Source organism: Peromyscus californicus, unplaced genomic scaffold (assembly GCF_007827085.1).
Source record: "Peromyscus californicus insignis strain IS unplaced genomic scaffold, ASM782708v3 Scaffold_20__1_contigs__length_68692818, whole genome shotgun sequence".
In the NCBI taxonomy this organism is placed as follows: domain Eukaryota; kingdom Metazoa; phylum Chordata; class Mammalia; order Rodentia; family Cricetidae; genus Peromyscus; species Peromyscus californicus.
The window spans coordinates 22,686,289-22,714,173 of record NW_026294503.1 but is presented as its reverse complement, the minus strand read 5'-3'; the positions used below and the strand labels follow the sequence as shown (position 1 = coordinate 22,714,173).

Genomic DNA, 27,885 nt, shown 5'->3' with positions numbered 1-27,885 from the left:
TCGTCTCAAATTCATCTGATTTCTTATTACCTCAATTTTGGAAACTGCCTTCCACGACCCTCCGGGACCACACAGACAGGCTGAGGACGAGTTTATGAGCAGGAACTGAACAAGGTACGTTACACAGGCGCGTTTGGGTGAACTGTGAATGCCCTAGATAGACCCCGGGCAGGGAAGAAATTATCCACAGAGCTTGGAAAAAAAAAAAAAAAAAAAAAAAGACCCAGTTTCTATAGAAACATGTGAGGTCTAAAGTTTTCTTTTTCCAACAGACTGCATATTAGGGAATATTGCCAATCACTATCAGATCTGGCAGCAGCTTTTATCATCCCTGTGCCTTAGCCAGAAATCCCCTGCCTCTCAGGGCGCACAGGTAACTGTGTAGCCTAGGGAAGCTGATTGTCCGGAGATGTACTTTTCCACTAGGCATCTTCCGGAGCGTCAAACGGGCTCCGGGGCTAGAAAACAAGGATTTCCACTGTGTAAGGAAAAATGCATTCCATAAACGTCCTTACCTTCCCACCCTTCCCTTCTTCCTACCCACCCACCCCTGTTACTATGTGGGCAGGAACACCCTGACACAGTTCTGTGTGCTTAAAGGGGGGTCGGGGGGATGGGAAGCTGAATTTTGGTTTGCATTGAAAGGGTTAAGCGAGCCAGGCTTCTAGCTCTGTTGGGCTGAGACCCCAAGGAAGGAAAGTCCTGCGCCACCTCCTCGCTACCATCCTGGTTCAGCCACTCCCCCCTTTTCCAGGGCCTCCACTCTCTTTTGCAGTTTCCAAACTCCATTAAAGTGTCAGGCGGGGTGCATCCGGACTCAGCCACCCTGCGGAAGCCTTTCTGGGGCGAGGGGTCCCTAACGCAGGCGGTGGCATTCGCCACTGGGGGCGAGAGGAAGGCGCGCATCCCTCCTTGCTCCAGGCTGTCTCCTGAAGCCCAGAGGCAGGGCGTGCGCCGGGACAGCATTGCGCTCCGGCAGCTGCACCGGTTCCTGAGCCAAATACGACGTGGCACGGAGCACGCTGGCGCTTCTTTGCTCTGCTGCAGCTGAAGACACCGCTGTGTGGGGGGACTTAGGGGCTCTCTCCCTAGACCCTTGCCCAGGGTGGGGTCGAGGGGCCCTGGGAGCCGGAGTGGAGGTGGGAGGGGAGCCAGAGCCTGGGTTGAGACGGGATAATCAACACCTTGGGCGGAATTCGTCACGGTGGTTCCCGCCCAGAGTGAGCCAGGGCTTAGAAATCAGTCCCGGTGAACCAGAGGGCGGGTCTGAAAGGAGGGTCTGTGTGAGGGTGAGAACTTCACGGCGACAGAAGCGGCTTCCTCTGGCCCAAGAAAGACAGCCCAGGGGGAACAGCTCTGAAAAGGACCATTAAGGCTGGGAAGAAGGGCTGGGAGCAGGGTGGTGTCTGAGGACCAGGGCTTACAAGACCCAGGTCTTATTACACCGACTTTGGTTCCAGTTTCCACCAGCATTGCTCTGGACATCCCCAAAACGCCAGGGCACACTATCCTGACTCAGGTACCCCGAGCCACTAGGGAAACCAGCTGCAGAAACCCCGTCCGGGCTTGGAACATGTAGAAGCCCAGCCGGCCCCTCCCCGCCCTTCACTTCGCTACCTCCTGGGACCCTTTATTGCCAAATGAGTCTCTGTGGCAGCTGCACAGAAACGTTACACTACTTCAACCCACGTGGCTGGGCTGGGATTGCATTTGATGTCACACCCTGGGAGGGGTGTATGTGATGCAATAGGTTTGGAGGCTCTGATTGGCCCGGAAAGGTTCCCCCGCCTCCTGCACCCCACCCTAAACCCCCACCCCCACCCCGCGTTAGAGGCCAGAGTATATATAGACACTCAAGGTCTGCTTAGTGTAAAGCTAAGGAAAGCAGATTGGCTTCCTTGAAGTGGTGTGGCACATACTTGGTAGAGCAGCCTCCCTGCCCATTGTAGATGTCAAGGCTTAGCCTGGGATTTCCCTTTAAAGAGAGGCATATAGCAGTGTACCTTTGGAGGTGTTAAATCTGGTTGTGATTTGTTTTTAATAGGTTATTTTAAAAGTAAATATTTGAATAGTCGGCACATATTTGATCTTAGAGTATGAGACTTTTAAATTGAAAGATGCATTTCTGTGGAACAAATATCCATGCCCATCAACCTATTTACTTAAGGACAACGTTTACATTTTGCAAAAACTATTAGGTTGAAAATAACTCAAATTTTAAATCTTTCTCTTTGCCTTCCAGCCTATGCAAAATGAGTCATTCATAAGTTTAATGTTTACAGTTTCCTAGATAAGATTAGCTACTCAAATGAGATCGTATTTCTGAGTAGTAACAATCTCTCAAAGGTTTCCCTAGTAGAGTAGTGGTTCTTTTACATTTTCAGTGAAAATTTAGAGACAGAAAGCACAGATGTGGCACATATGTTATGCTTTGCGTGTTCACAATTCTCAACAAACCCAGATCCTATGTGGAGGTTCTAGATTAAAGCCTTGTACCTGGAATATCATCTTTCCTATTCTCCTTCCCTTACCCCTTACCTTAGTTAGATGACTAGACACCTGCATTGTAAATGTGTTGATTAGATGCATTTTACCTTGGTTGGTTCTATTATATCTAAAACCGGAAATCATCAGCATATACAAATCCAAATATATAACATATTAGTGATTAGCATCACATTTGAATATCACTCTGAGGAAAGTAAATACTATATACAGTCGGCTGTTGTCCAGGAAAACAGGACTTGTGCAATGGGAGACTAAGCAATAGTTACTAGAAAGTAAGATAGCTCGAACTGCTCCTTTTTATTAGCTCTATAGGGTGTAAGTTCACATTGTTGCATTTCATAAATACTTTTCCGTTTGGGCTATCTTTACCAACTAAGATCTCTTGATGTTCTGATTCTCTCTCGCCCTCCTTCTTCTTTCTCTCCCTCCCTCCCTCCCTTCCTTCCTTTCTTCCTTCTTTCCTTCCTTCTTCCCTCCCTCCCTTCCTTTATTTTTTGACATAGTCTCACTATGAAACCAGATTCATCTCCAAATCAAAAATTCTCAGCATCACCACACCTCGCTGCAAGACTTTACAAAGCATTTTCTTCTTTGATTTTTTAAAAAACACATTAAAAAATATCTTTCTCTAGATATTTCCTAATTTTGGCACTGTGGGGAAAGCCTTTGTCTTGGGATCCAAGTGGAGATCCCCTTTGGGGAATTTTCATTGCACAATATCATTTGAAATCTGAGAACGAATAACAAGGAGTTGTGTGTTATTGACTACCTGCATCATGCATGATGTGCAGTCCACAGATTTATGTAATGAGGGACTAACCCATAAGCTCTGTGTCTTTCTGATTTCTTTTCATCCATGAATACCCAGGCTGTGTTCTTCTAGAAGCTGCAAGGATAGGGACGGAGCTCTTGGAAACTGTTGTGTTGACTGAAAAAAGGGTTAGCTCCTTGTATAGAAAATTCATGGCCATAAGTTACCACAGCTTGAGTTTCATTACTTTCCCTGTCACATAAACATCCATAGAATGAGTATCAACTTGCTACATAAGGCTTTACATTATTTCACAGGGACTGGACATTGTGCTATGCTTTACTGCATAACATGACTTAAAGAGTAAGTTTTTAAGCCCAAGTATTGGTAGTCAGGAAGGCTGCATGTCAACTCCTTGTAATTTCCCCCTCCACTATGAACACAGGGCAGGATGGTGACATTTAGGAGACACTTGCAGTTTGGGAAGAAGGCTATGCTAGAAGTACATGATTAAAATTGATGGTGCAGTGCAGAGAAATTTGAAGCCCGAAGTTCCGTTTGAGTGACAGGGCAGTTAAAAGACTTTGTATTCTGATTCTGCCTAGTTGGCTCCAGGGTCTTTGCTAGGAAAACTGAGGTGAGACTAGAGATAGAAAGATAACTTCAAAGAAAAAGCAGGTCAGAGGGGTAAGAGAAAGGCATTGACGTGCTCCACTATGAAGACTTGAGAGAACTTCAGTTGGGTATTTCTAGCTCTGGTTTCTAACAGATAAGAGAAGAAAATGACACAATAAACATCAAGGTGAAGGAGGATTGAACTCTGTAACTCAGCATCTGCTGGCCCAGACTTTGTTGCACTTTAGAATCTTGTGATACTGTAGTTGCAACTTATATCAAGGAACTCTGAATACTGTCCCAACAACACACCAGTTGATTTTATATGTCTTTAGGTCAATCGGATACATATCAACATTTGGGAATCACTGAATTTAAACCTTTCATTCACTATCAATTTTTTTTTGTCCATGGCTAGCTGGCAGAACTATCATATAAATAACTTTTATTATGGAGAAGCAAGTTTCCATTATCCTTGCTGATATCACCTCTCTGCACCAATACTCCCAGTTCTAAAGATTGTACACAGCATATAAAACCTATAGGGGAAAAAATGAAGCACTTACAAAATATTTAATGAATTTATGGTAAAGAAATTTTATGTTCCAGTACTGGTCTATATATTGGTAGAGTCTGGAGCAGTGCTTTCAGTAAAGAAACATCCTTTACATGTCTCCTGTCATCTCTGTGTTCTTAATGTGACGACATGTTGATTGCAAGTTACAGTCTTCAATGGATTTGAAAATATAATGAGGAGAGGAAGCAGGTGTGGACTTTATAAATTATTATTCTCTATTTGCATTAAAATATTGGCTTGTATCAACAATGATGGTTAAAAGAATCATTTTTAAATACACACCATATTTCAAGCAAAGCATTTTATATATGCTTCGTTCCTCAAAACGGTGTTATTCACAAGTCCTTCAGAGACCAGGAAATGAAGTGCAAGGAGTGGATACCAAGAAGAATTTTCTGTCTATTCTCATCAGGTAAATATGGTGAAGACCATGGAAATGGAGGGTTTAGTGTAACCCAAGTTTATCCGTGATACTAATGGCAGCAATACTAAAATTCACGAGTCTTAATGCTCGCTCTCAAAATTTGAAGTTCCATTATATCAATTGAATTGTCACATAGCTTCTTCACAGAACCTTCAAAAGTTTGTGTAAAGTCAGATAGCTGGTGTAGGGCAAAGCTTGGATTGAATCAAATTTCTCTAACCCCTAATTCTTCCGTACTGTTCATCAGGCCATAATTTATTAATTATTAACTAACAAGTAGCAGTGACTACAAGGGAGGCAAATGAAGCTAATTAGGTCATTATGGGTAGGAAAACAGCATTACAAAGATTTAATTGATAGCTATTTATTTTTAAAAGCTTCTCCTATCCGTCCACCTCATTATCTCCTTTGCAGCTGTACAAGACAGCTCCACTGAAAAGCTTAAGAAACTGAAGTCAGATTATCTTATGTACCTTGTTCAAGGTTGCCCCAAGATTAAAAGGAGGAGCTGTGATTATATCTCAACTCGATCTCTTGCTTTAGGCCAAATTCTATGGGGTGAATGACAAACTGAGATTTGAACATAAGTATATCTGATTTCAAAACTTTTGCTAATCTAGTCAATGCCTCATAATCTCTCCAGTTGAAGAGACAACACAGATGCATGCACGCACTCGCACACACACACACTCACAGACACTCACCGTCACGATCATAATCACAATTACAAGTCATTAGAGCCAAAATATAAAGCTGTGTGAGGATTAATGAACAGAACAGGACTGCAGGGGATAGCCTTTTGGTGCATCAAAGATAGTCTTCTTATCCCTCGTAGCCCAAATGTGACCCCCTTACTCATAAAGTTGCACAGATTGCAAGTCATAATTGCTCTGGATGTTCTCAGGGACCATGCATATCTTCTGTCTTTATTATCTTTATTGCCCCAAAGTCTTCTAGAGCTGGTCTGGGACTCCTCACAGTCATTAAACTGTACACCCTGGAAGAGACCATCTGACCTACTACCTGCTGCTTTTCCCAGATACTCATGCAACAAATCTGAGTGAGCTTCAGTTCTCCAGATCAAATATAGAAGGATGCTGTATGAAATCTATGGGAACTCAGTTCTCAACATGGCACTAAGACATTTCCTCATGGTCAAGGGTGAGGAAAAGGCCCTGATGCTTACTGACCCAGGGTCCCATGTCGGGGAGATGAGCTACCCGTAAGGCTGTATGTCTCCTCACAGGTGGCAGTACTGAAAACAGTAGTCCCTTTCTTATGGCAAGACAGGATTTCTGCTGCTGGCGTTAAAATCACACTTGCTTAGATGGGCCACTAGCTTATTTGGAAGCAACACTATTCTTTATCTCTTTAAGCTGCGTGCATATGGAAAAGTACACAAGCCCAGGAGTTTTTGAATATTGTCTGGCCATATATCCAAACCAACGTGATTGTTCATTGTCTACACACCACAATGACAGGGATGCATCTTAAAGTTCTCCCCCAATCTTCCCTGTGCCATGCAGTTTTTAGCTAGAAACAAAAGACTTCTGTGTAATTTCTCATAAGGATTCAACATTTTCTCAGCAAATGCTATCTGGATTTAAGGCACTGTGTAGGTCCCACTCCTGATTTGTAACTTTGGGTGGGTAATTTCAATACTCAGTATTTTGGTTTCTTTGTCATATACATGCATTATGATGTGTGATTAATAATACGTTTGCCACCTCAAGACATTAAGATGAAATAAGATCATATGACTTAAAAATAAAACAAAAGCCTTTCTTTTCTGCTTAAAGCCAAATAAATGACAAATAACTATTAGCTGCCGCTGCATAGGGGATAATGATGATGACAGTTTTGATGAATCCATTCACTCAGCTGAGTGAATATTAACTGTAAATTAGGCAGTGTTTTATGTCATGCATGCATTAGTGAAAACAACATATATATATATATATATATATATGGATAGATAGATGGAGACAGAAAGACAGACAGACAGATAGATGATAGATGATAGATAGATGTGTGTGTGTGTGTGTGTGTTAGAGAGAGAGAGAGAGAGAGAGAGAGAGAGAGAGAGAGAGAGAGAGAGAGAGAGGTACAGAGAGGTACAGATGCATGAACGCATGGGTGGAGATATGAGCTTATACTGTATTAGAGTAATCCATTCTTTTACATTTTGTTTTCACCTAAATTTTGGGGGGAAGAAAAGAAGTTATTAAATAGTTGCTATCAAGTCCAAGCACAGTAGCAATCCAAAAGCCAATGGGCTAAAATCTGATCTAGCCACTCCCCAAATTCAAGTTCTACATTTGAAATATTTACAGTATGTAAATTTCTAAATCATCTTTCTTAGGATCTAGGACTGAAATAACCCAGTTTCTCTAACTCAAGAGAAAAGCCTCACAGACATATTCTTCTTTTAGTTGAAAAGTAGGTTTGCATAACAGAGTGTTTGAATTAAGGATTTTCTGAGAAATTTTACACATATGGTACCCACATCTATGAAATTGCTCAGAGCAATTAAACAAACCACACACACACACACACACACACACACACACACACATCCCTGTTTGTCACTCTCTGAGATCCATGCACCTACTCAGCAAAGCAGGCTTTACAATGTGCCTTTTGCCCTTTGGCCCACTCTGAGATGCTCTACGTGTCTCACCCGACAGTACTGAGCTGTAGCAGGAATACAAAGGTTCAATTCTAACCACATTATTGCAGTTTGTTAGCAACTTTCCCAGGCTTCAAAAGGACATTCTGTAGACGCCTATGATGTCAGAGGGTGTTCCCACCTCAGCTGTGGCCAGCAGATGCTCTGTGACTGCTCTCTACATCCATGTGTGCTGATAAAAGCAAGGAAAATGTGAATAAGGGAAGAAAAGGCTGTTCTTTTGCTAGTGATGGTGATTTTTTTAAACGCAAGCTGAACACACATGTAAGCTTCTCCCTGGCAAATGCTTTGGTCCCCTTGAAATTTTTCACTCTTGTGAGAATGACTCATGTCTTGGAAATGACAAGTTCCAAGTCTGGTGCTTGCAGCACCTTTAGGCATCGGTTAATGTGGGCTCTGGGAGTGCTCAGCATCCTGTCGGCTCTGTTAATTAACAAGGGATACAGTCCTTGCTCACTACTCATGGAAGACTCTGCAGCTCACTCTTTCTCCAGCAGACTCAACTTGCCATTTGTGTTAAGGTTGCTGTCATCAGACTCTGATACCACACACCAGGGTGTCTTGTATATCTGCTAAATGTGTAACTCACATATCTATTTTGTTTTGAATGTTTTTCGGCTTCCTAGCCAACTGACCCTTCAAAGGAGGCAGTGATTCTGGCTTTTAGACATGCTTTCTACTCTGTTTTGCTTTGCTCCTCAGCACAGTGTTTTGAAGAGTCTGATGAGCATGATCATTTCCATTTAACAGAAGGAAATGGTGTCCACAAGGTAGAAAGATAGCCAGGATCTTGGTCTCTGGCCTACATTATGTTATCTTGGTCATATTAATTAGGGTTAATGAGATCCAAAAATGTATAATGGTCAATTTAAACAAAACAAAATCCTGTAAGTTAGTTATTGCTAACATGAGTCCATGCAGCTGCCTTGATAGATGAATGACTGCATTCTACATTTAATGCAATGAATGACGAACCTCTATTTTTATCTTGGGGTGATATATACCCCCAGAACCTTGCTGGTATATATTCAGACCAGAAGAAGATTTAAAAAAAGATTGGAGGGAGACGATGTTCTTTTTAAAAATCTTTCTCTCTTCTACTAGAATTATTATCTTAAATTTCCACAGGCCACAATATTGTAGCTCCATCATACTGTCTGTGGACAAGGAAAGGCAACAATTTTGGTAGATAGACTCATCAAAATTTCTGAGAAGTCCAGTGCATACCAAGTCAAGCGTGATTAGATGCAATAAAATGTGAAGATAGCTGCACAGTTGTTAATAACCAAGATGTTACTACTTCCTAAGGGATATTCATCTTTACAGTTTGATAAGGATTAGGAGACTATAAACAACATACAAAGGAAAAAGTTTTGTGGAGATAATTGGACTCTCAAATTTTTCATTTAAAATAAATTCATTCCGTTTCAAACATTAGTTGGACTACAACATTATTATAAATTAATGATACGCAAATATAACCCATTCCCAAAGTGGGTATGGAAATGTGAACAAAGGAACACTGCATTTGTAACAATTATTCATCTTATGGTAGTTCATTCCTAGAAGGGGGAGCTTAAAATAAAATAAAAAGGGTTTATGGAGCAAAATTCCAATGCTTAATATCAGAAATGATTTAGGAAACAGAAAAAAATGGCTCTCTGCTGTGGATGTCACTCTGTATAAATAAACACTGATTGGACGGTAGCCAGACAGGAAGTATAGGCGGGACTAACAGAGAGGAGAATTGAGGAAACAGGAAGGCAGAGGGGGGACAACTGGAGCCCCCACCAGGACAAGGAAGATGTAAGGTACCGATAAGCCATGAGCCATGTGGCAAAGTATAGATTAATAGAAATGGACTAAATATAAGAGTAAGAGCTAGACAATGATAGGCCTGAGCTAATGGCCAAACAGTTTAAATAATGTAAGAGTCTGTGTGTTTATTGTATAAGTAGGCTCCAGGGCTAGTAGGACTTGGCGGAAGCTGGAGAGAAAATCTCCAGCTACAGCTCTCCACTCCTTAAATTATTTAAAACGTTGTTTAGGCAGAGGTGTGCAGATTCTTAAGGTTCACTGTCCAGGTGACTTGGAAAATTCCAGGCCAATGATAGACCTTGTCTCAAAAAGAAAAAAGTGTGATAGAAAGTGGACCGCATTGGAGGCATGACCCTGGAGGTTGCCATCTGGTTTCCACATGCCTGCACACACAGGTGCATATGTGCTTGTGCATACAGAAATATGCACACACACACATATCCCCCACCACATAACCTTATTTAGGATACATGCAGAATTGAGGGGTGAATTGAAACCTGAGATAGGCTTAAGGTCTGATCTGCTGGATCTTTTGATAGGATGGACTTTCAGTTGTTGGAATCCAGCGGGATGTTTTTTCTTACTCAATGAAGCCATTATTCTAATAATATGCATTTTGTTCTATGATGATGCTGTTGTTTTCCTGACCTTCAGGCCTGTACCACCTGACACTGGTGGGTGGAAGAGGCAGACATCTGAATACAGGAGCTTGGAAAGATCTTTATACAGGACATCTAGGGGTAACAGACTTTAACATCTAAGGGGGATTTGTAAAATGTGAGCATTTGAACAGGTCTTAAACAGCAAACATATGCACAAACAAATACACTGAGATCCAGGGAAGTGAGATGATGCTTGCCAGATCACAGCACTAACTGATAAGCTAGTCCCGGAACCCAGTCTTCCTAATCTCTAACCTCATCCAGCTTCATGGAGATGTAAGCCTAGGGATGTGTGTTAGAGATGAGATGAAGTCATACTCTCATGGGAAGGTCAGCAGAATCTTCTGTGGATTTCTTACTCATCAGTAATTATGGACTGAAGAAAGTATTGAGCAGGCAAAAATATTGCTTTAGGAAATTTATTTTGATGCCTAGCTGTGGCTACATACAAAGGGAGCTAGCTGCCTTAGACATCGGACCTAAGACACTGAGAACAATGCATCCAGGTATGTATTCAATGCAATGTGACATATGCTAGCACTACCCACTCACTTGATTCTTGAAACAGTCCTGTGAGTTATGCTATCTGGGCATCCTGACTTGAAGATGAGCTCTGGTGTCAACATAACAAGTTAAGTGAGAAACTCGGTGTTGTAATTTGTGAATGATGTGTGGGGGAGGGGCACACCAAGTCCCATTTCTAGCTAAGGAGCCATTGGCCATTGATGGCTGCTGGAGAATAAAGACTCAATTTTCATCAGTAATGCACCTTCTGATAGGTTGTTATGCTCAGCATATGGCTCTAATGGTGCTATATCTATGCACAGGTTGGCAGCACTAAGTAGACTAAGCAGATTGAAAAAAAAAGAGTGCATAAATTTGGGAGAGTGGCATCATGGTGGCAGCATGAGAAGAGTTGGAAAGGATGGAGTAGACAGTAGTATTGATCAAATCTATTGAATACAAGTTTCAAATTATCAAGCAATAAATATAAAATGAATACAAATAAGAGGTGTGGGGGGAATCCCTGAATGCTCCTTGTACAGTGCTCACTGATGCCTATAATATCTGTATATGATAATCTTGCCTGGGACAAGATTGGTTAACAACAAGGATCTCTGATTACATTACAGATGCATTGTGAGAGGTTTCTATGTGTCCTGCGAATAATTGGAACTACACTTTTTGGAGTCTCTCTCCTCCTCGGAATCACAGCTGCTTATATTGTTGGCTACCAGTTTATCCAAACGGATAATTACTATTTTTCCTTTGGACTCTATGGTGCATTTTTAGCATCACACCTCATCATCCAAAGCCTCTTTGCCTTTTTGGAACACCGGAAAATGAAAAAGTCCCTTGAAACCCCCATTAAATTGAACAAAACTGTAGCTCTTTGCATTGCTGCGTATCAAGAAGATCCTGACTACTTACGAAAATGTTTGCAATCTGTGAAAAGGCTGACCTACCCTGGGATTAAAGTCGTGATGGTCATAGATGGGAACTCAGATGATGACCTTTACATGATGGACATCTTCAGTGAAGTCATGGGCAGGGACAAATCAGCCACCTACATCTGGAAGAACAACTTCCATGAAAAGGGACCTGGTGAGACAGAAGAGTCCCATAAAGAAAGTTCACAACATGTAACACAATTGGTCTTGTCTAACAAAAGCATTTGCATCATGCAAAAATGGGGCGGGAAGCGAGAAGTCATGTACACAGCCTTCAGAGCACTAGGACGAAGTGTGGATTATGTACAGGTAGGTCCAAAAATGCCTGCCAGGGCAAACATACGTTGAAATAAAGCAGCTTTTGTATCTCCCCAGCCCTATGCTATAGCCCATCCTCGTCCCTTCTGAACACAGGGCTCCTTTCAGTCCATTGGAAAACAGCATGACTGTTGAAAGCACATTTTGAAAGACAGAAAAAAAAACATTCTTGTAAAACTGTTAAAAGCATCTATGAAAGTGCTTCCTTGTCCGTGCCATTGGTTAGAAATTGGGATTATTTGGACAGGAGACCTCTCCTTTCATTCTTTCTCTTTTCCTTCGTTCTTCTCTGTCCCTCTGGATTCTGCCAAGTCAAACCCAACATCCTTGTCCTCACTGTTTAAACACACACACACACACACACACACACACACACACACACACACACACACACACACACACACACCACCACCAGCAGCAGCAGCAGCAGCAGCAGCAGCTCTGTAAGAAAATAACCTCTGCCTGAGTGGAAAGCTTTTCTTGAGAAAAGCTGCAGGGCTGAAAGGAAGACTAGAAAATGATTGGTGTGCAGACTCGGGAAAAGGGGAGTGGTGAAAATGCCCTTGATTTTAAAAAGAGCGAAGATTGTAAAATTGAGAGGGAGAAAGAAAAAAGGGAAAGGAGGGGCAAACCATTGGAGAGGGAGCAAAACCAATGTGCTGTTTATTTCACTCCCCAAGCAGCATTACCTCACTGCAACTTGACCTTTGAGAGAGTTGGGGATGATGTGTACTTGCTGGAAAATGAGGCAGGCTGTGTCTCCTTAATTCCCTTCTAGCTCCCTACAAGGCTTCTCCTCCCTCAGCTCACACTGGGTATGCGGCATTTTTCTCGTTTTCATTTGTTTTCAGCTTCTTTAGTTAGATTTTGACCATGATGAGACCAAGAAAAGAGGAGTAAGTCTGGTGTAAGAAAGCCATTGTAGCCCTTTGTCCATCCTCACTGAAGGGAAAGCCTGCTTTTAGAAGTGAGATCCCATTGCTTAGGGATCTTTATCGACACATGTCATACTCCCAGGTCCAATAATGAGATGAGACTGAGTAATGATCTTACAGTCATTGCCTGAGTATCTAATCACAATGATTGTTAGCTGTTGACTGAGAAATTTCACCTCCTTGAGCCTCAGTTTACCAGATCGAGTAAACCAATCTTAAAATGCACTTTAAAATAATTAGATCAATCAACACATCTCTAGGGCTTAGCAAAAGTTACATGGTTATTGCCCATATAACTAGAGATCTTACCGTGAATAGGTTGTTTATTATTCCTCCAATTTATACTAAAATATATAGTATGCACCATCTGTTGTTGTCATGGGGTTAACTTCAGACAGTGTGGGAAGAGTAGGAGGTATTTCACTGGTTTCCATTTGCGTATTAATATAATTTCTGTGGAGTCAGCATAGGTCTTCTCTTGTTTGTCTCCTAATTTCTCAGCGGTACAACTTTTACTTATTAAGGCAGATTCAGTTATTTCTGGACATTTGATGTTTATACCTTTGGATCTAGATAGGAAGATGATAGGATGTTTCCCAAAGAAACGGATAACTTAGAACACAAAAAACAAAGCTTTTTGCCTTAAATAAGAAAACATCTGTTTTGATATTTTGCTTTTAATTCTAGTTACACTTGTCAGTTCCAAGGAAGACATCACTGTGTTAATTCTTCCTTTTCCTTAACCTACTCCTCCCAAACCCCCTTCTCCCATCATTCTTGTTTTGAGCTTTGTTTGTTTCCTTGACAACTGTGCTCTGTGCTTGTCCAGGAAAAAGCAATAAGGAATATGAAAGGCTAGAGTAGGCTTCCTGTTGGAGTCTTCCTCCAGACTAAACTTTCTAAAAGACTGACCCCAGCAACTCCTGGCATCTAGGCTCCGAGGCCTTCTGAGACTCTCTTGCAGTTGCAAGCACACAAATAGGAGTAAAAATCATTTAATATCCCAAAGCTGGCCCTTCCTTCCCATGCTATTCCCCAACAAACCTCCTGAAAGATAACCTTGCTTGATTACAAAATGGCAGCTACTTAAGGTTCAAACTAAACCCTGAATGCTCTAATTTTCTCTTGTGGCTGATCGAAAGTGTGGAAATTGTGAAGTAGAGGCCACATTAAGACAAAAAGGAGAGAAGTGTGAAGACAGTGGTGACAAAGCCTGGCTGGGGATTGAACTTGATGGGTAAGTGCCTTAAGGAGAGTAGGACACAATGCCCCATGGGTATGACACAGGGACTGGAAGTCTAAGGAAGAAGCTGTGACCATCTATCTGTGTACTTGCTAGAGAATACCGACTCACCATGGAGAGGTGTGGCCAAGACATTTGGTTTCTAATCACAGCTGGTCTTCAGTGCTCCTCAGTACTCTGTGCACTTGATTTTTGGGTTTCTGGCTTATTGTTCTCATGACCTATTATTTCATATCTTCACCATGCTCCCAGTTCCCAATCCAAACTCCTCCCGGCATAACTACTAACAGATGATCTCACCTCCCACAAAGGAGAAACCCAACAATACTAAATGTTCTTAAAGCCATCCTTACCCTCTGTTGTGTTTCCTATAGCAATAGCACCCAAGCCAACTTGACTTTCTGTGTGCGTGCTCTCTTTTATAGACAATCTCAGGGGACTCTACAGTTCCTCTGGACTGATCAGGAATAAGGCCTCAGAAATTGTGGACTCTCCCTTTGTCTGTCTTCTGGGCTGACTACTGTCCGCACTTGCAGCCTTTCAAGCCAGAACACTGAGGAAGTCCTGGCTGGGGAAAGGTAGTGTAGTAGCAGTTTACCTGCGATGGTGGTGGTTGTTCTCAGAGACAGAGCACGTAGAAAAACAGAAGAAGAACTGAAAGCAAGGAAACACAATGAAAGGAAAGTAGCCCTTATGAATGGGGGAGGAAGAGAGAGGAAGAGGAAAGTTTAGACATTGGAATGGATGTATTGTGTAATGAAACCAGTTTCCAAGAAGGGGCTACGCTGACCTAATTGCCTATACCTCACCAAAGGGGAAAAGTCTTGTTTACCTCCTCAAAAGCAAGCTCATGTTGGTTATCTCATTTATTAAGGCAGTCCACATTTATAATAGTATATTTTATGTATTTAAAAATCACAATGCACAAAATTAAATGGCCTGCAAGAAATCAGTCACTAGTGATAGATCAATGCTTTCTAAACATATACCCTTGGTATTTTTTCCTGAATTTTCAAAAGTTTAAGATTATATTTAATTTTTCATTAAATTTTGACATAATGTTATCAGACTATAAAACATATTTTGATATCTACATTATATGATTGTTTATTCAAATCTCTTATCTACATAACAAAGTGGCCATCAGGCTATAAGACAGAGAAAAAGCCAAAATCCCCTGATGTGTACATTAAGGATTTCTCAGGCAGAAAGAATTCTATAAATATGAACATTTTCTTTTTTTTAATTTAAAATTTTTTAAATTCATTTTTATATACCAACCACAGATCCCCCTCTCTTCCCTCCTCCTCCTGTTCCTCCCACAGCCTCCCCTCCCCGGCCCAGCCCCCACCCATTCCTCCAAAAGGTTAAGGCCTCCCATGGGGAGTCAGCAAAGCTTGGTACATTCAATTGAGGCAAGACCAAGCCTCTCCCTGCTGCATCAAGGCTGAGCAAGGCATCCCACCATAGGTGATGGGCTCCAGAAAGCCTGTTCATGCACCAAGGATAGATCCCACTGATCCCACTGCCAGGAGCCCCTCAAACTGACCAAGCTACACAACTGTCTCTCATATGCAGAGGGCCTAGTCCAGTCCCATGCAAGTTCCACAACTATTGGTCTAAAGTTCATGAGTTCCTTTGAGCTTGGTTCAGTTTTCTCTGTAGGTTTCCCCACCATGATCTTGACCCCCCTCTTGCTCATATGATCCTTCTTCCCTCTCTTCAACTGGACTCCCAGAGCTCAGGAGAATTACAAGTGGCAATTTTATCATTAATTTAACCTGACAGCATCATAGGTACACAGATTTCTTTTGTTTGTTTTGTTTTGATTTGAAACAGGGTTTCTCTGTGTTGCCTTGGCTGTCCTGGAACTCACTCTTTAGATGAGGCTGGCCTTGAACTTATAGAGCTCTACCTGCCACTGCCTCTGGAGTGCTGGTATTAAAGGTGTGTGCCACTACCACACTGCCTGGCATATATATATATATATATATATATATATATATATATATATATATATGAATTTTCTCCAGGATGTGTAACTGGTCATGAATTCAGTCTTAGTACTCAGTAATATTCATTTATTAAGAGACATTTAAACAGAAGCACAAGCACAACAAGATTATGTATTGCTCAGGTATATGCATATAAACAGTTCTCAAACAACTACCAATAAAAATGTTAACAAAAATAATGGTTGAAAATGTAATCAGTGGCTCAGAGAAGCATAATCCTGGATTCCTGCTAGAAATATTTTTAATAACTACTGCTCCTGTCTTTATGAAAAATTATAGAACACAGATATCATAAATAATGATAACTGCTGCATGACATTTGCCTATTTTTGAGTCTGTGTAGAAAGTCCAAGAAACTGAAATATTCCCATGGCAGTGTTGAGAATATTATATTTGGAGATATAAGGTTGAGTGCACTTTGAAAGAGGAATAGCGAGATCCAGTTCTGTTGTTAATTTGTTGTGAACTTGGCCTCTGCTGAATCCATTATTGCTGGTAGAACTCATGATTGACAAATCCTTTCCAGATCAAGGCTGAACTTAGTACCATTATTACTCCTCCCACCTGTTGATACTGAAAGCAAAATGCTGAAGATCTACTAGTGTAAGGTAAAAGACAAAGGACAAATTGTATCAGAATGTTCTCTCCATGTATCTGTTACTGTCTTGGTTCTCATTTTCACTTTGTTTCTTGAGGCAAAAGACATGATTAATTAAGTTTAACAGTTATAATATACATACCTCTTAAAGCATCACATAGTACCCCCATCAAGATGTGCAATTTTTGTTTTTTCAGAATTGTTTAATTTATTCCTTGGCCTCCATCCCCCAATGCCCCTTACCTCCTACCAAGTAAAAAGCCTATGCACAGCTAGTGCCTGTAACTTCAGGTGGGGCAGAGAGAAGTAAATCCCTGAAACTCATGGGACAGCCAATCTAGCTTAATCCATGAGCTTTAGGGTCGGCGAGAGAACCTGTCTCCAAAAATGTGGACATCTATGAAGAAAGATACAGTCATAGTCAGGCCTCCACATCTAAGCACACACATATTCACATGCACACCAACACACATGTACGCTCCTGCACTAATAAGTACATACAACACACACACCACATAACACACCAACACAAATCAAAACATAAGGAAGGGAATAAGAGCTGGGCCTGGTGACACACATCTATAATAGCACAGGGAAGGCTGAAGGAGGATCACAAATATGAGGCCAGCCTGGGGTGTAGGGTGAGCTTTTGTCTTGAAACAAACAAAAACACATGAAGGGAATGTGGAAAGCTCAGTACAGGGCCCTTAATTTAGGATTATGTTAAAGGAGAAGAGAGCAGATTGACAAGTAAAAGTGCTTTGGTTTGTATCCCAACCAAGTCATGAATTAATTACTGTCAAATACATACCACTCTTTACATTTTATACGTCTTTCCACCAAACTATAACTCAATCTAAGACTTTTTTTCAACATTGGCTTTAGATCACTTGGGTCATCTAAATTTGTCAGGTATTAGTGAAACTCTGGTTCCCTCTGCCTCAGGGGTGGGTCATAGTTTAGTTAAACTAACTTCACCAAGAGCTCTTTCTTGGAACTTTGTTTTTTTGTTTATATGATTCTTCATGTATATCATTTCTATTCATTATTTACTATGTATTATCCATTAGTAAATGTTTTATATATATTATCTTATCATGAAACTATTCTGACAAGATTTGATAAGAACAATAATAATCTATATGTTTGTCTTGAGGGATAGAGGCTTAGAGAAATGAGCTGAGAGATTCAAGTTAAGAACCTGGTCCAAGTTTATGTAAGTGGCAGATTGTGGATTGGGAATGGTTTTATTTTCATTCTAAAATCTTACATGGTGCTTTTGTTTTATTCCCTGCTCCCTCTCTGTCTCTCTTTGTCTTTCTTCCTTTCTTTTTGCTTTGGTTCTAAAGACAAAACCCAGGGCCTAATGCTTTCTAGGTGAGTGTTCTACCACTAAATTAAATATCAGCTCCCTTCCCCATTCCCTTTTCTTCCCTTTAAGTTCTCAATGTTTATAGTGGTGCATCCTTAGAGGAGTTTAGGGAGAGTGGGACCATCTTCTGTTTCCTAATTGGTAATTATTTGTGACGGGTTTGTGTTGTTGTTGTTTCTGTTTATTTGTTATTGCTTTTTCTTTTTTTTCTCACTCTTGCCCTCTTTTGTTTAGAGACATTCCTTGGGATAGAGGACCAGAATTTCCATTTACTTTATAATTAAGTTGTAGCAGGAACCAAAACCAAATTTCACACACTCTAGAAATAGTCACATTGTCTCAAGGTTAAAATGAAGGGCTAAGGTTAAGATGGAAAGTCAAGGTTAAGTTGGAAAGTCAAGGTTAAGATAAAGGATCAAGATCAAGAAAGAGTTGAACTGGGAAAGGAAACATCAGAAGTGTTCTTGATTTCTTTTCAACTTGTTTCCTCATAGAAGTCAACCACAGCAATTTCAGATTTCCTCTTGCTGTGCTGGCTGTACACTGCTTGTTAAGATGGAATATGAACTACAGAGGTGATCCATTAGTGAAACTGAAAGGAAAGACATTTTTCAAAAGTTTGAGGGAAACGTACAGCCTTTGCCTTTTGGACTTGGGTCTTAGGATATGAAAGGCGATGGGGGAGAAGTGCTCTTGAGGGGAGCTCCAATTAGGTTGCTGTGAGGTTCCTAACTGTTGTAGATGTTTCCAGGTGAACTATAATCTGTTTCCATAAGAGATAGTCTACATGTAATCAAGTCTTGTGTCTCTTTTAGTGCTTCTCTCAATTGAGCACTCTCCGTAGGGCAAAGATCTTTGAGGTTTGGGTTCTCTTAAGAAGTCAATCATGCCAGGCGGTGGTGGCGCACGCCTTTAATCCCAGCACTCGGGAGGCAGAGGCAGGCAGATCTCTGTGAGTTCGAGGCCAGCCTGGTCTCCAAAGTGAGTTCCAGGAAAGACACAAAGCTGCACAGAGAAACCTTGTCTCGAAAAACCAAAATAAAAATAAAAAATAAAAAATAAAAAAGAAGTAAAACATTTAAGGATTACTTACTACTTTGTACTAATGGCATACAGTGCTTTGTAACACACGCAGTATTTATGCATTCATGGTCTCACTAATGCACCCTGATTGTGATAAGTTCAAAGCCGTGTACTAGTAAGAGACAAGACTCAAGAATTTAGGTTACTTGATTCTGTGAACATTTGTTCTTAAGGTAGGCAGTCTTGACTATAGAAAATCTATACACTAGTTAACATTCTCTGCTATATGAGTCACCACTCTTTGTACTATATGGAGAAGAAAGGAACCTTTGAAAAGCCTTGCATAATTAAAACTGGGATTTAAAACATTTAATCTCAGTGTTGCTGCTACGTTTTTGAAAGCAGAGCCTTTTCCTTCAGCCAATTACTTTAAACCCAAGGTTGGCACACTTTGCTTGTAAAACCCTGGAGAGTAAATATTATGCTTTGCAACTGTTTGACTTTGTTGTAGTGTGAACACAGTGCAAGATAACAGGTACATGAACAAGCTTGGCTGGATGCCATGGACAGTGATATTTGAATTTCATATAATCTACATACATGACAAAATATCCTCATTTTGTTTCTTTTCAAATTCAAACACAGAAATCATCGTAACCCCTAGGCAATATCCAAATAGGTGGCAGGCTGGTCTTTACCTAAAGCCCCTTGTTTGCCAATCCCTGCTTAATATAAGGAAAGATATAGAAGACGTGGTTAACTCTTGGCTAAAATGGTGGGAGTGAGAAACAGAAAGAAGAGGACTGGTCTTTCTGTGGTTTTCCCAACAGTGGGCTGGACATTGGACTATTTTTTTTCCTTACTTTATTCAGAAGTTGTTATTTTTCTTCATTTCTGTTATTGGCTACTGAGAAATCTTATAACGAATTATTATGTGCTTCAGCTATTCACAATCATACCCTAATATGGACAAAGACTTTTGATCTATGCCCTGTCTCCTATGTGCAAATCACACCCTACAGCTTTTCTTGACATGAGATTCAGTTATTCATGAACTAATGCATGTCTGTCCTAGGTTCTAACCCTGAGCTGAGCAGTCAACGTTCATTTTGTACATGTTATTAATCAGTGAGGAGAAAACTAGGAACAATGTCCTATTAGATGAGTTTTAAGGATGAAAGTTGTGTTCTTCATATCTTATTAGGTAAAAGTTCTTGTGCCCCTGAGTGCACATGCTTTTTCCAGCTTGTAAAGACAGGGTTTCTAGTTGGCATTCAGTCACTAAACAGAATCCAGAAACTGAAATTCTTTAAAGCTCTTAAATCCTATGATAACAAACCCCTTCCCAGGAGATTTCTGAGAACTTTTCCTCCTGATATAGCTAAGCTCACCATACTAACAGCCTCTCTCAGAAACTGCCTGGAGTTTCTTTTGCAAAATGGGAGGGGCCAATTTAAATATGAACTTCAGAGATTTAGTTCAAGTTTAGTCCATTCAAAGTGGCAGTTCCTCTTGCTCACTTATGCTTAGAAGCAGGCGGGGTTATTTGAATTTTACTTCTGGATTGCTCCCTTCCTGTTGTTTTAAGCTTATTTTAGGCTTTGGTTTGCCATTCCTGACTTAAGTCAATAGAGGTAGATGTGTCCTTAACTTTAGATGCTGGAGTCTCAAGTAGGGCTGGACTTGTGCCTTTACTTCTCTCTCCCCTTAGTGCAGGCCTCCTGCCCAGCATGTAGGCTTATGCAAACTTGTAATAAACAAGTCATGGAAGAGACAAAGTCACTTTTTGATTGACTTTGTGTAGCTTACTCAGGCTTGGAACGCTTGGACTTAAAAGAGTGTTAGTAAAGTCTTGTGTTCTAGAATGAAAAACCGAAGACTTCCCTCTGCCTATTTTGTCCTCCTCAAAATAAATGACTATAGTGATCCTAAAGATAATTTTCAAAAATCAATAAGGCAGAACAGACAACCCCAACAAGAACAATGAACAGACTTTTTTTTTTCATTTGTAAGGGAGTGCTTCTACTTAGTAAAACAACAAAAATTTTAAACCCATAAGTTAAACTCAAATTTACTACGACAATTAAAATCAGAAGTGATAAGATTGCTTCTTCTAATTGTATGTGCATACATTATTTAAAATCCATAAATTCCAATACTTCATTTAAATAACTGTTTCCAGCAATCTTCACTAGCAAGGAATCTTTTCAGGAAAATAGGCATTAACAAAGTTGAAAGAGACAGGTTTTTAAAATGTTGGGATTCCTTAGATAATAAGGTGAGTGGTTCATACTACAGTTAATAAATGTAGTTAGCTCCTAAGACTCCATGCTTTGATAATTTATTTGTTTTCTTCAAATTATTTTTAAGGAAATTCGGAGCTTGGTTAAAATTGGCCATTTTGATTATAAATGTGGTTATGTGTTGGTTGATAATGGTTATATACTCTGAAAATGCATTTTAGATGACTTTTGTACTTGGGCAAACATCGTAGAGTATGATTATGTACACTAAAATGGCTACAAAGCCACTAGATGGTATAATCTGATGAGGCCACCAGCAAACACATCACCTGTCTTTGACCACAATATCATTGTGTTCCCTATGGCTGTAAATAGGATAAATCTTGAGTTTGTACTATGAGGATAGCCAGGACTGATGTCAAAAAACAGAATTCGGGAGAAGCGGGCAACACCTTAGGGGAGGAAGGGTTTATTTTGCCTCAGTATTCAAAGGAATACATATCCATCATGGCTGGGAAGTCATGACTGTGGGTGACTCTGTGATCATGGGAGCTGGCTGCAGCTCCTGGCTCATCTCTTTGTGGATCAGGAACCTGAGAGGGCAGAGACCAGTTTAAAATTTGCAAACCCCATCTCCCAGGATTCCAGCGAAGCTCCATCTCCTAAAGGTTCCATAAACTTCCAAATCAGTGCCACTCACTAGAGACCAAGTTCACACAGACAAAATCATAAGTGACATTTCACATAAAAACCACAACAGCCTGTCCAGTGGTTCATCACAAAGCAACTCTGGTCAAATTACATTTGTTAGGGCTTTATGTCACTTACTGGAAAAGAGTACTATGTCCCATTAATGAGTGTCGTGGCTCTCTTATCTGAGATGATTTCTGCTGCTGTAACAAAATACCTAAGACTGGATCATTTATAATGAAGTTCATTTGGCTCACAGTTCTAGAGACTGGAAAGCTCACGGGCACCTGATAGAGGCTTGCATGTACAGCATGATGAAGAAGCAGAAAGCCAATTACAGACTGTGTGAAAGGACAACTGAGATTAACCAGCAAACTGGGACAGGCTGATTATCCACACTCAACTACTGTTTAAGTTAGCCTGTCTAGCAGTGTATTGCACTTGGTGGAAACCTGTCTATATTGGGCATGATATACAGAATCCTCTGTCACACTTTCTGACAGAAGTTTGGGGACAGTAAGGCTAGGAGTACAGTCCATAAGCTCCACTGTGATTGAGGTCCAGTCGTGTTTCTCTTTAAATCATTCCCTGCTTTCTCCTTGGCAGGTGTGTGACTCAGACACCATGCTTGACCCTGCCTCATCTGTGGAGATGGTGAAAGTTTTAGAAGAAGACCCTATGGTTGGAGGTGTTGGGGGAGATGTCCAGGTACATGTGGTTTCATTGTTTTTGTATGAGATAGTTTTAATAACACTCATGTATTGATTCATTCAATGTCTATGTGTTCAATGTTCCATGGTCTTGGTGCTGGAAACATGTGAGAACATGAATCAGATAAACTTCAATCCTGGTTGCCTTATCTAACTTTAAATAATTTTGGATGTCTATGCTTAGCCCGGGTGTATAACATGTATTCGTAGTGACTGATAAGTTACATATACTACAAATGTATAAGTATGAATAATGATTTCCACCAAGCACCCTCAGATCACAACTTAATATTCAAAACCCCACTAAAATCTGATAATGCAGTCATCTAGTAACAGAAGCAGTGAAATGGAAGTATATTTAGAAATGGATGGTATGCTGTATACCTCTGCATTTAGAAATCTGGCCACTGTGGTAGGTTAAAATTACAGAATGAAAGATCCGAAGAAATGATCAAATTGTTAAGAGCATTTGCTGCTTATACAGAGAACCTGGCTTCAGTGTCCAGCACTCACATGAAGGCTCACAACCATCCATAGCTCCAATTCCAAGAACTCTGTTGCCATTTTCTGGTCTCTGTGGGCACTGCATACATATAACGGACATGCGTATAGACAGGAAAAGCACTCATACACATAAAATTTTAAAACATAAGAATTGAAAAGCAAAGGCAAAAGAGAGAAATAGCAATTCAAATTTACACCAGTAAGAACAGACAAAGACAAAAATCAACAAGTGTCCCACCGTGTATTAGTAATGGAGAAACAATTATTAATGACACAATACTGATGCATCTTGGACAGAAATATAAGTATATGAAAATATGGAAAAGGTTAAATCAAAATATCCCTTGAAAGTATGGTATTCAATTTTTAACAGCAGAGGGGAAGTACAAAGAAAATGAACGTCAAAACGGGATCGGTTTGTGACCCATGTATGCATGCATGCTACAAAAGACAATAGTGAGACATCATATTAGGAAGAACAAAGAAATTTATTTTAAAAAGGAGAGAGATATACAAAATTCAGATAGAAATAATTATTTGGGGGAGTCTTTTATCCCAGGTATTACTAAATGGAGAAAGAAAATGAACGGATAAGGATTGGAAACTGGGAAGTTAACCAGAACAGAAGAATCCTAGAGTGACCCTGTTTCTTTCAGGAACCAGTGTGAACAGAACACCCATCACAACACACCTAGAACCTTAAAAATCTTCCATTCTCAGATGGTAATTTACAAAAGCACATCTGGGAACATTTAAGGATTGATGATTGATGCTTAAAAATATAACTCAATATTAATGCCCAACAGCACAAAAGAATATAGCAAGAAGAAGAGAATAATGAAGTAGGAAAAAAATCCATTAATATACAGACACATACATCCAACCAATCAAGCTTATTTCATAATACAGAGCCTGAGAAGACCAGGAGTGGCAGAAAGAGAAGAGAAGCCAAAATCAAGTCACAGAAGAACAGATCGCATGCCAGGCAGTGATCTCAGGACACTTTGGGGTTTGTTGGTATTATTAAGCTAAAGCTAACTTCTGTTTATTTATTTTTCTACTTGCAGATTTTAAACAAGTATGATTCCTGGATCTCCTTCCTCAGCAGTGTGAGATACTGGATGGCTTTTAATATAGAGAGGGCCTGCCAGTCTTATTTTGGATGTGTCCAGTGCATAAGCGGTCCTCTGGGAATGTACAGAAACTCCTTACTGCATGAGTTTGTAGAAGACTGGTATAATCAGGAATTCATGGGCAACCAATGCAGTTTTGGTGATGATAGGCATCTCACCAACCGGGTGCTGAGTCTGGGCTATGCAACAAAATACACAGCTCGGTCCAAGTGCCTTACTGAAACACCTATAGAGTATCTCAGATGGCTGAACCAGCAGACCCGTTGGAGCAAGTCCTACTTCCGAGAGTGGCTGTACAATGCCATGTGGTTTCACAAGCATCACTTGTGGATGACCTATGAAGCTGTTATCACTGGATTCTTTCCTTTCTTTCTCATTGCCACAGTCATCCAGCTGTTCTACAGGGGTAAAATCTGGAACATCCTCCTCTTCCTGTTAACTGTCCAGCTAGTGGGTCTCATAAAATCATCTTTTGCCAGCTGCCTTAGAGGAAATATTGTCATGGTCTTCATGTCTCTCTATTCAGTGTTATACATGTCAAGCCTACTTCCTGCCAAGATGTTTGCAATTGCAACCATAAACAAAGCTGGGTGGGGCACATCTGGAAGGAAGACCATTGTTGTTAATTTCATAGGACTTATTCCAGTGTCCGTGTGGTTTACAATCCTTCTAGGTGGTGTGATTTTCACCATTTATAAGGAATCAAAAAAGCCATTTTCTGAATCCAAACAGACTGTTCTCATTGTGGGAACCTTGATCTATGCATGCTACTGGGTCATGCTCTTGACTCTGTATGTGGTTCTCATCAATAAGTGTGGCAGGCGGAAGAAGGGACAGCAGTACGACATGGTGCTTGACGTATGATCTCACTGGGGTGTTTGCAGTCACACATGGGGACAACACACACACACACACCTTAGCTCCTCCAGGGGTTGTACAGTATTGTGGCATCTCACCCTGCCACCACAGGAGACATATCACTGCTGCTGGGACTTGAACAAAGACGTGTGATGGGTTGATTTTTGATTCTGCCAAAGTGAATTGATACATCAGTAAGAAGAAACTCGGATTTAACCCGACATTTTGAGGAACGTGGGATGACTTCTTTGTTTATGCACTTTCCCCCTTACTGTGCATCCGCCTGACAGTGTTTTTCTATATACCTCACTAGCCATGCTTTATGTGGGTGATTGTGGAAGAAAAGGATTCTGAAAACTCAAGGGAACATTCTTTCAACCTAGACAACCTAACTTATGGACTTTTTTGATAGATGATTTTTTTTCTTTCTTTTTTTAAGGAAAAAATGTTTGTCTTTAATGCTACCAAATCAAATGCCAAAGGAAAAATTTAAAGGCCACTGGCTATGCTGTATTTTGATATAATTGTACTGTGTTTTTACATTTTGTATGCCAATTTTTAAAAACAAATTTCACATCATAGTCTATATTTTACTTTTCTGCCAAAATACACTTTTCTTTTCTTTTTTTTTATAATAAAATAGGTTCTAAAAAATTCATACTATAAAAATTAACCTGCCCAAAATGTGAAACTTGGTTGACCGATGTTCATGAAAGAATAAAAAGATTCTCTCTTTCTCTACCTTTTACAATTGAATAGTTTATTTCTGTGAAAAAAAATGTAAACTTTCAATATTCTAACTTTTTATTTCTTCTAGAAAGGGCCAAGATACATTTCAATTTTTAGGTAAAAATACATTACTCACGTGTGTACAAGAGCAAATCATTAAAGTTGAGGCCAAAAGGGTAGAAAAGTGCAATTTTTGAATGTGATTTTTTTTTTCAAAAGGGAATGCTAGTCTTTGAAAGAAAACACTGGGCACCTTGTACTGAATAAATATGAACATCAAAAATGGGTCATCTCTAGAGATGATGGCAGTATTTGTGTAGGCCTAGGAAAATGGAAAGCTGGTGAAAATTTATCTGTGTGATTGGGACAAATAGAATGCAATTCATCAAAAGTTTTATTTTGTGGCCTGTATGTGGTAGACCTTAACATACACACATTAGGTGTGTTTCCCAGGTTTAGTGTCTGAGTTTGCCAATTCACACTGCATGTTGGTGATGTTTACTTGAGTGAATTTAAACTAATATAAAACATAATTCAGAACTGGCACATTTATGTTCCAAGTGTCCTCTTTACTTCTCAGGAAGGGTATTTTTCTGAATTATACAGGTAATCGTTTCATCTCTTCCATACTTGGCCTTCCTAAAAATGTCCACAAGCAGAAATGATGTTAAGATTTAATTAGCATTATTAAGAGCGGGTACATACAAAAAGTGATGAACCAGTTCTTCCGAACTTGACTAATTCAGTTATTCCAAGGCCCCAGTTATTCAATTTGACTTTTCACACCATATATCTTGCCTTGTGGCTGGTGCTGTGTAGACCTGTGCCAAACATGCACTAACACAAGAATAGCTGGATAAAAGCATTGTGGTGAAGCAGATATAGAGTCTATGTGCTGTTTCCTTAGTATGCAGACTTCCGTGGTCCATCATGATGAAGGGAAGCTGCACATTCTACCTTGTGAGTATGAAGAGGTTTGTTCAAGTTCTGAAAAACTCAGACTCTCACTGCATGCACAGCGAGTGGAAAACAAACACACCACGACAATAAATGAGACTAAAACTTGAGTTTGCCTTTTTAACTATTTATGTTCTAAGTTAAGCTTTGATAACGTTCAAATGTCAAATTTTCTCATTCTTATAAAAAGTTGAATTAATTGCCTTGTATTTATTTTAGCAATTATTCAATGTATTTCCATTATAGGATGTATAGTATAATTGATTTTTTTGTAAATAAAATATTTTTGATAAGATTACCGTCTCTTTTTTCTAAGGGAAGGGGGGTTTGTTTTTCTGAATGTAATGGTATAAGTCTAAAAATGAGGTGTGTAGAAAAGGTATCATGGCTGGTCAAAGATAATATGTCAGCTAATGACTCATATACTCAGTAGACATCTTCCAGTTTTATGTTGGAAATCCCCGGAGAGCCCATATCAACTAACATTATCTTTGTCTCTAAATTCTTCCTCTATGCTTCCTTTGTAGCTACCCAAATTAGAGAAAATTTTTATTATATTAATTTGTCATAGCTGGAAACAAATCCCAGAAGTGAAGAAAAGCAATAAACAAATTTGTGTATCATTGCATTCCTCACACAAAATAACAAAAATGTAAAGTAATTAAAATGGAATAACATGAGCAACAGTTCAATGGTTTATTAACATTATTTAACAGTTAAATGGAACATTGTCAGCCACTAAACAGGCTATCAGAGAGTATATGAGAACGTTGGAGAATGTCACACTTGAAGTATTCATGACCGTTTTGTACAGCAGCATACCAATTTTGTAATGACCAGTGTTTAAATGTGGTTATATCTAATTATGGCAATATGGCTAATTTATATTCTGTATACACTTTTGTATTCTTCTAGTACCATAAACATGTATTGTCTTTTCATGAAGTAAAAGGATAATAAATATCATTTTTTAAAAAGTAGGTTGAGGCATCGAATAGCATTTTCTGGCTTGAGGAATTTTTATGATTAATTGTTCCATTTTCCCAGTTAACATTAAAATTA

At 39.9% G+C, this 27,885-nt stretch overlaps 1 protein-coding gene across 1 annotated transcript; it reads left to right on the top strand.

Annotated features, from left to right (window-relative positions):
- Has2 (hyaluronan synthase 2) lies at positions 1-27,803 on the top strand. The gene is made up of 4 exons (XM_052747832.1): positions 1-114; positions 11,178-11,804; positions 22,539-22,640; positions 24,214-27,803. Exons 2-4 carry the CDS (start codon positions 11,178-11,180, stop codon positions 25,141-25,143), a joined length of 1,659 nt encoding a protein of 552 aa, XP_052603792.1. The 5' UTR covers positions 1-114; the 3' UTR covers positions 25,144-27,803.
- The last annotated feature ends 82 nt before the right edge of the window (positions 27,804-27,885 follow it).

Bases quoted from the DNA above. Each gene is read 5' to 3' on its own strand.
- Has2 (XM_052747832.1), top strand. From the start codon at position 11,178: ATGCATTGTGAGAGGTTTCTATGTGTCCTGCGAATAATTGGAACTACA. The intron at 11,805-22,538 runs GTAGGTCCAAAA...TCTCCTTGGCAG, and splicing joins GAAGTGTGGATTATGTACAG to GTGTGTGACTCAGACACCAT. The intron at 22,641-24,213 runs GTACATGTGGTT...TTCTACTTGCAG, and splicing joins GTGTTGGGGGAGATGTCCAG to ATTTTAAACAAGTATGATTC.